This window comes from Solanum stenotomum, unplaced genomic scaffold (assembly GCF_019186545.1).
Source record: "Solanum stenotomum isolate F172 unplaced genomic scaffold, ASM1918654v1 scaffold3258, whole genome shotgun sequence".
NCBI classification, from domain to species: domain Eukaryota; kingdom Viridiplantae; phylum Streptophyta; class Magnoliopsida; order Solanales; family Solanaceae; genus Solanum; species Solanum stenotomum.
In genome coordinates this window covers 4526-13060 of record NW_026032027.1, presented here as the reverse complement: position 1 = coordinate 13060, position 8535 = coordinate 4526, and the positions used below count along the sequence as shown (strand labels likewise).

Sequence of the window (8535 nt, the reverse complement as noted above, 5' to 3'; positions counted from 1 at the left end):
GTCTTTGAACTAACTGTGTTATAAAGTTCAAGATATTGAGAATATTATATCAGTATTTGGAAGATGCAGAGGAATCTTTGCTCGTACTTGAGGAATTATTAATATTATGGAGTGATCAGATCCCAAACAGATTTCTGGGATATTGATTCATTAAAATTAATCACACTGTACGGAATGCATCAACTTAAAGGTGAAAGTAGCAACGGATCATCGGCTTGTATCAAAATCCTCCTAAACTATCATCGCTTTCCATGCCTAAGCAATTTGGTGCTCACGGAACTACATTGTTCGCACTATAGTAATACAAGTACAGGAGGGGGATCACACAGACTAAATTGACAACTTTAAGAATCATAATATTGCAAATATTCCAATTTCATAATCAAATCTTCAACTATTACAACCATATGAAAGAGTAATACTAACAAAAAGACTAAGCTATGTTTTTTGGTCCTAAATTGTAGGACCTTTAACTTGAGATAGTAATTTGAACATAAAATTTGAAGATCTAGGATCCCAAAACAGCCCAATTTCATCACCAACCGCCAATCTGCTACTGTTGAACAATTCAATGCACGAAAGAGCATAGTCATCGTTGCACAGCTTCCATAAGTAAACACGCTCACCTTCATACTTCTTAGGAGCACTATCTGCTGTTACATCCCACACTTGAACACACACCCCGCATCCGTTCACCAAAATTTTGGCTAGGTCCAGTGTCCAGTATCGAAGAATGTACTCAAACGTCTCGATATATGGAATCAACAGGGCTCCTGCCTCAACCTCATAACTGGTAATCTTTATCTTGATCTGCCATGGGTTTTCCAGATCGATTTTTGGGGGAGGATATATATCCCTAATCTCAATTAGTTCTCGAGTCACTACATGTGGAGTGTTGTTAAGTTTGCAAGCTTCTTCTTCTTCTTTTGATGGAAAGAAATTGTAAAAGAAGGTCTTCTTAAGGCTAAGGAATTCCTTTTGATCAGACATTGAAGAAACGATACAATTCGCCAAAAAATATTACGCATTGAGAGAGGTAGGAGTGCTTCAATTTATAAGAGTAAACTCTTAAAGATATTAGGTTTTAAAGTTATTTTCCTACTTTGAGAGGGAAACAGAAAAAGATACTACATTATTTTTGGTGTGAAATTTTCTTATAAAATCTTTCCTTATTCAAATTATATATAAATTTCTAATATATAACTTTAAATTAATTAAAATTTTAGTTTATATAAATCCCGTTCTTACAATTTGCACTCCGTCATTACTTTCCTTGATTGGAAACATATAAAATATACAAATAGTTTTTAATAAATTTCATTAATTTTCTACATTTTATAAACAAGTAATTTCATTAGAGATATAATTTCAAACATGGTTGAGGTTGGATAAAAGTGTTGAACTCAGAGTTTGACAAATTTTGGATTCTAAAATCTTGCAAACTAGAAACATCTAACTTGAGTACAAGTCTTGGGTTCTATCGTCACTCATTTCATGTTTAATTTGAAGTATAAATTATTTTCAAAATACAAGTTCATTTCAATTTATTTATCCTGCAACAAAAAAATTATTTAATAACAATAAGTTCTCTTTCCGCGGCAAAAATTATTTCTGGGATATTGATTCATTACACTGTACGGAATACATCAACATAAAGGTGAAAGTAGCAACATCAGCTTGTATCAAAATCCTCCTAAACTATCATCGCTTTGCAAAATTTCATGCCTAAACAATTTGGTGCTCACGGAACTACATTGTTCGCACTATAATAATACAAGTACAGGAAGGGAATCACACAGACTAAATTGGCAACTTTAAGAATCATAATATTCAATGCATCAAAAGAGCATAGTCATCGTTGCATAACTTCCATAAGTAAGCACGCTCACCTTCATACTTCTTAGGAGCATTATCCGTTGTTACATCCCACACTTGAACACACACCCTGTTGTTCATCTTGTATTCCTAAGATACTTAGAACAAAACTTTGAAGAACTTGGTAAGACACAATTAAGTTTAAGAACATTTTCACAACCAGAAAATTAAAACTAGTAGAGAAACTAGAATCAGAAACAAATTAGATAAAATATACGAAATATTTTTTCCTTAAAGAAGAATTGTTGTCAATCTGTGTTTAAAGAATCTTACTGATTCTAACAAACTTTGCAGAAACACGAAGTTACCTAAGTTTAATAAACCAGTGAAGAACAGAAGAACACAAATTAATTCACAAATCTAGAATCTGTAACACATACCAGAATCTGGAAAAACAGAAAGAAGATCAAGCCCACTGAATGCACAGTGTCCCCTTAAGGAAATTATTCCCCTCTAGTATCCGAGGTTTGATTTGGAATATGTCCTCCCAGGATAGAATGATCTCAATCACCAGTGTATTGATACCCAAAACGCTGGTGTCAGCGAGCCACTCAACGGCAGTAAAGTACACTTAGAATACTAGATTTATTAGTAGAAGAAGAAGTCCAGAAATTGGTTCTTAAAATGAGAGGAAATCCCTCAATTTATAGAAAACAAAGGGTAGTGTGAAAAGGTTCTTATTGTGCCTTACCGGAAAGGTCACAAACCTTTGGAAAAGTCACAATCTTTCGGAAAGGTCACCACCTTTCATAAAAGTCGCAACTTTTCATAAAAGTCGCAACTTTTCATAAAAGTCGCAACTCTTCATAAAAGTCGCAACTTTTCATCAAAGTCACAACTCTTTATAAAAGCCGCAACTCTTCATTAAAGTCACAACTCTTCTTAAAAGTCGCAACTCTTTATTTTCCATTCACACCTTTTAAAAACCCAACAATGCCCCGCATGAATGGGGAATGACTCCAAGACAAAGAAACGGACAAATATGTGTACTTTACAAGCAAGAATTAATTGCATCTGGATAAGTAAGTTTCCCCTTGGACTTTCCGTAGTGAACATATGTCGGATATACTCGGTCAATCGGTAGATGCGATATCTTTGAACCGTCGAGCTTTGGTGTATACCTAGACAACCATATGTCACACAATTAACCCTTTACCGTTTATGGTTCTTACGGTTGTGTTCGTTTCAGCCATGAACACCTCCTGGTTTCATGAGTGTATAGAGAGATGGGCTTTTGACAATCATCCTCTTTGAAGCGGCTTACACTTCATACTCACATAAGTGATTTCTAACCATGTTATCGCGTAGATACACTATTTGGTCAAATCTGCCAAACTTAGCAAATCATTAAAAACATTAAGCTTTATTAACTCTATAACAAGCCTTAATGATGTATCCTTGTTCCTGAGCATTGTCTTCATCATGAGAATGGATTGAGTTGGTTGACAATGCCGAACCGTCAGTCACAACTTTGTTTTTCTCCTTGAATCTAGCTCTTGGGATCTCCAGTCTGCTAGATAGAGTTACCGCCATGATGACTTGTCCTAAGCCGTAAATCCATTCCCTTAGATGATCTTTCAATCTTCTCTCTAGTTAGGCCTTTTTGTAAGTGGATCCGACAGATTATCCTTTGACTTTACATAGTCAATTATGATAATTCCACTAGAGAGTAGTTTTCTAACGGTATCATGTCTATGTCTTATATGACGAGACATTCCGTTATACATCATGCTCCATGCCTTACCTATTGCATCTTGACTATCCAAGTGTATGCATACTGATGCCAAAGGTTTGGGCTAAAAAGAATATTTACCAAGAAATTCCGGAGTCTTTCAACTTGTTCACCGACCTTATCTAGAGCACCTAGCTCAGAGATCATTGTAGAGCTAGCAATACATGTCTTTTTGGAAAATTTCCAAGAGATTGCTCCTCCACCAAGAGTAAATACATATCCACTCGTGGATTTTACGCTATTTGATCCCGGTGATCCAATTTACATCACTATATCCTTTCAATACTGTAGGATATTTGTATAATGCAAGACATAGTTTTGAGTATGTTTTAAATACTCCAAAACTCTTCATTTTCATCCAATGAGTTTAATTGGGATTATTTGTGAACCGACTCAGTTTATTAATAGCACAGGCTATATCTGATCGCGTACACTTTTTGATATACATCATACTTCCCAATACTCTAGTATAATCCAATTGTGAGTCAATTTCACCTTCATTCTTTTGAAGTGTAAAGCTCACATTATTGGAGTCTTGACAATATTAAAATCCAAATATTTGAACTAGTCAAGTACTTTTTCAATGTAATGAGACCGTGACAATACTAAACACCTTGGAGTTCTAAGGATTCTTATACCTAAGATCACATCAATAACTCCACGATCTTTCATATCAAAGTTGCTTTCTAGCATATGTTTAGTAGCATTTATGTCATTAGTGTCTCTACTGATGATCAACATATCACCAATATACAAACAAACAATGACCTTGTGATTTTAATGTAAACACATTTATCACTTCCATCATTCTTACATCCATTTACCAACATAGTTTGATCAAATTTCTTATGTTATTATTTGGGTGCTTGTTTTAGTCCATAAAGTGACTTAACAAGTTCGCACACTTTCTTTTCTTTACCAGGAACGACAAAACCCTCGGGCTATTTCATATAAATTTCTTCCTCCAATTCTCCATTTAAGAAAGTTGTTTTCACATTCATTTGATAAATTTGGAGGTCATATACCACAACTAATAATATTAGTATCTGAATGGATGTAATTCTTGTTACTGATGAGTATATATCGACAAGCTCAAGACCTTATTTTTGTGTAAAGCCTTTGACACAAAGTCTTGCTTTATATTTGTCAACAGTTCCATCGACTTTCATTTTCCTTCTGAAGATTCACTTTGAACCCAAAGGTTTATTTTCTAGAAGAAGATCAATTAACTTCAAGTATGGTTGCTCAAGATTTCATCAATCTCACTATTGACACCATCTTTCCAAAAGGATGAGTCTACAGAAGACACAAAAAATGTTACAAAATCATATTCGAAGAAAGTAAATGTCCTTTGACATTTAATACGCCTCTGAATCTCTTTATTAAGTACATTCTCTTTTTTTCTTTCCAAGGTCTTTTAGACCCTTCACTAGACTACTCAAGTCTAATTTTACAGTCCACAGTCATAGGTCCTATTATAATCCTTTTAGAAATAGGAACTTGGACTTTGGCTAGACACCCCCACACTTTGAAATATTTCAAGTTGGATTTTCTTCCTTTCCATTTCTCATATGGAATAGATTGTGTCCTGAACAAACAAAATTGCTTTCTTTCTGAAAAGACAAAACTTTTTGTCGTTCCCTTTTACAGTAATGATAGTTCCTCCACACAAGTTTTGTGATAAACCCGAACTTATAAATAATGCATCCATCATTTCTTTCAACGTTCGGTTTTTCNAAAACAACAGAGTTAGATATCAAAGTGTCATAATATTACATATATGATTTTAGTTATTTAATGCCACAATACCATAGATTATTTGCACAAACAAATGATTTATTACCTATACAAAATATATATTCATACGTTAACTTTAGACCTAGCTACTTTCAAACTTAAATGAATCATTTATATCATTTTTAGCATGGTGTTTCTGAAGGAGAGGTATTGAAGATTTCGACCGTTGATCGTTTACTTGGTATAGTGTTTTCATACTTCATTGTTGTATGGACACAACTCTGCATGATTGCCAACTTTCAACCCAACTAAGTCATTAGTGATCTTGCAACATATCGGGCATTAGTTGCGAGTATAATCTTCTTTGTAGAAGTGTTGAGGACTTGATATATACTTGCACAGCAGTTCCCTTCTGTTAGCAGTTAGTTGATATTAGTCAAGTGGTTAGGTAGTTGTGTCTGTTAAATGAGCTGACTCTATGTAAACAGATTTGTGCACTCACTAACCGTCTCTTTGATGTTACTGTGCATATTCTGTTAGATGAACTACAATGACTAATGCTAGCGCATACACTTGCAAGTTCAGATCAGCAGAATTGAGGTACGAAGACGATGATATCAGCAAATTCAAGTTAAAGAAAAAACAGAAGAATGTGATTGTTGTAAGACCTTTCAAGAACATTAATACAACCATCTCTAATTAAAGAAATAAAACAGTTTGAACTATCACATCTTTGCTCATTCTTAGCAACTCAGGCACAAAACATTCAAACTTGTATAACCATCTTTAATAGGGAGTGAACAGATGAATTAAAACTCATTTCTTTTCTTGCAAATACAAGTAGACAAAATTCCAAGTACAAAAAACAGATTAAATTTGAGAAAAGAATCATCCATCATATATTCATATTTCAATTCTTGAATCATTTACACAATTTGAACATAAAATTTGAATTTCTACAAGCCCCTAATCATTCAATACAGCCCTACATATTAATTTGAACATAAACATCTTTAAGAATGTGTAATGTGTAATGTGTCTCCTGATGTACCTTCTGTTACTCAGATCAAATATTATGGCAGGGCCTGTCGTCTCTATTAGCTCTCGAGTCATTACCCCTGGTGTGTTAGAGAATGTCTTCTTCCTACAAACCTTAATTTGAATATGAACTTTGAAATAATAGGATTCCAACATAGGAGAGTTTCATAATCAACACCCAATCCGCGATCATTGATCAATGTCATGCACAATAGAGAGTAGTCATCACTACACAGCTTCCTAAAAGTAAAATTTCCACCTTCATACCTATTAATGCCATTCTTCTTCGTTGCATCCCACAAGTCAACACGCTCCCGTTTACCAAACTTCTTGCACTCAAACGTCAGGAAAAATGGAATTCGCAGATCTCCAAAAGTGAGATCTTCACAGGTAATCCTTTTCCTCATTTTTCCAGTATGGAAGAATGCATTCAAACCCAGTCAATTTAATGAATTTAGAAATCACATTCCTCTATTCGACTTGCCCAAATACATTTCTATATACAGCACTCTATTTAGGATTATTAGTTCAGAAGTTGATGATTTCTCGCTTAATTACAAACAACAGATTCTAAGAGAAACTGGAATTCATTAAATGCTTCTGTCAGAAATGGCAACTTAGGCTATGACTCAAGCTTATAGGATGCTTAAGAAAGAGCCTGTTTGCTCCAGCTATGATGAATAAGTTCAGCTTTGGCATTTTCACCCATTGCTAAGAGCCACGAGCAATGACCATTCATTACGATTAGCATCTCCATTCGGATGAAAATTTGTCCATTTCTATCAACAATGACTAATGCTAGAACAGAATCGACAATTATCGTAGCCAAGAATCCAGATATTCCAATCACAAGTTCAAAAAGCAGACTAAATTTGAGAAAAGAATCATCATATATTCTTACTCTATATTAAACAAACCTATGATCCTATTTCTTGAATCGTTTACAGAATTTGAACATAATATCCCAATTTCTACAAATGAATCAGCCGCATTCTTTGATTATAAAGTAATTTGAACATAAAATTTGAAGATCTAGGATCCCAAAACAGCCCAATTTCATCACCAACGCCCAATCTGTTATTGTTGAACAATTCAATGCACGAAAGAGCATAGTCATCGTTGCACAGCATCCATAAGTAAACATGCTCACCTTCATACTTCTTAGGAGCATTATCCGTTGTTACATCCCACACTTGAACACACACCCTGCACCCGTTCACCAAAATTTTGGCCATGTCCAATGTCCAATATCGAAGAATGTACTCAAACGTCTCGATATATGGAATCAACAGGGCTCCTGCCTCAACCTCATAACTGGTAATCTTTATCTTGATCTGCCATGGGTTTTCCAGATCGATTTTGGGGGGAGGATATATATCCCGTATCTCAATTAGCTCTCGAGTCACTACATACGGAGTATTGTTAAGTTTGCAAGCTTCTTCTTCTTCTTTTGATGGAAATAAATTGTAAAAGAAGGTCTTCTTAAGGCTAAGCAAAGGTTTTACAAGGAGAAGTGAACATTCCCTTTCACCCATGCTGTTGACGATCAAGAATTGGAAATTTGGGAGACAATTTTAGTGGGAATTAGAAGAAGAAGAGGGAAATTTATAGGATAAACAGAGTTAAAAAGAAGCCGTTACAAATGGCGGGCATAACCATTTTTTAGTTTTCAGTTTTTGTTTTTCTTTCTTTTTTCTCTTTTACTTTTTAAAAATTATTTTTTATGCTGGAACTAAATTATTTTTTAATCATCAACAACGGTATGGTTTGTATTACATAAATAAGAATAGTATTCAATATCATGAATTAGTAATGTTGAAATTACTAGAGATTAGTTATGGTTGAATTAACTTTTTTTTATCAACAACGGTATGGTTTGTGTTAAATGAATAAAAATAGTAGTGAATACGATATATTAGAATAGAAATAGTAAATCTAGTTCTACTATCCTACGAGGTTGATTTCAGCCAAATTTGTGTTGAGTTTATAGTATAACACATTGCCTATTAGGTTCATCTCAATTTATGTAATACTAGTAATCCGCGCTTCACGCGGGAATTTAATATCACGGAATTTATAAAATTTTACTTAAAATCTATCAGTCATTAAAACTAAAATACTATATTATCTCACATACAAGATTACGTAATAAC

At 34.1% G+C, this 8535-nt stretch overlaps 2 protein-coding genes across 2 annotated transcripts; both read right to left on the bottom strand.

Moving 5' to 3' along the window:
• Window positions 1-453: 453 nt before the first annotated feature.
• Window positions 454-990, bottom strand: LOC125852142 (uncharacterized). Its single transcript, XM_049531872.1, has one exon. The coding sequence runs from the start codon at window positions 988-990 to the stop codon at window positions 454-456; it is 537 nt and encodes a 178-aa protein (XP_049387829.1).
• A 6038-nt stretch (window positions 991-7028) lies between these two features.
• LOC125852141 (uncharacterized) lies at window positions 7029-7917 on the bottom strand. The gene is made up of 2 exons (XM_049531870.1): window positions 7358-7917; window positions 7029-7248 (listed from the first exon to the last, which is right to left on the bottom strand). Exons 1-2 carry the CDS (start codon window positions 7915-7917, stop codon window positions 7029-7031), a joined length of 780 nt encoding a protein of 259 aa, XP_049387827.1.
• Between the last annotated feature and the right edge of the window lie 618 nt (window positions 7918-8535).

Excerpts from the sequence above, each read along its gene's own strand:
- LOC125852142 (XM_049531872.1), bottom strand. The coding sequence starts at position 990 with ATGTCTGATCAAAAGGAATTCCTTAGCCTTAAGAAGACCTTCTTTTAC.
- LOC125852141 (XM_049531870.1), bottom strand. The coding sequence starts at position 7,917 with ATGGGTGAAAGGGAATGTTCACTTCTCCTTGTAAAACCTTTGCTTAGC. Across the intron at positions 7,249-7,357 it reads AGAATGCGGCTGATTCATTT|TCTGCTTTTTGAACTTGTGA; the intron begins GTAGAAATTGGG and ends TCTCAAATTTAG.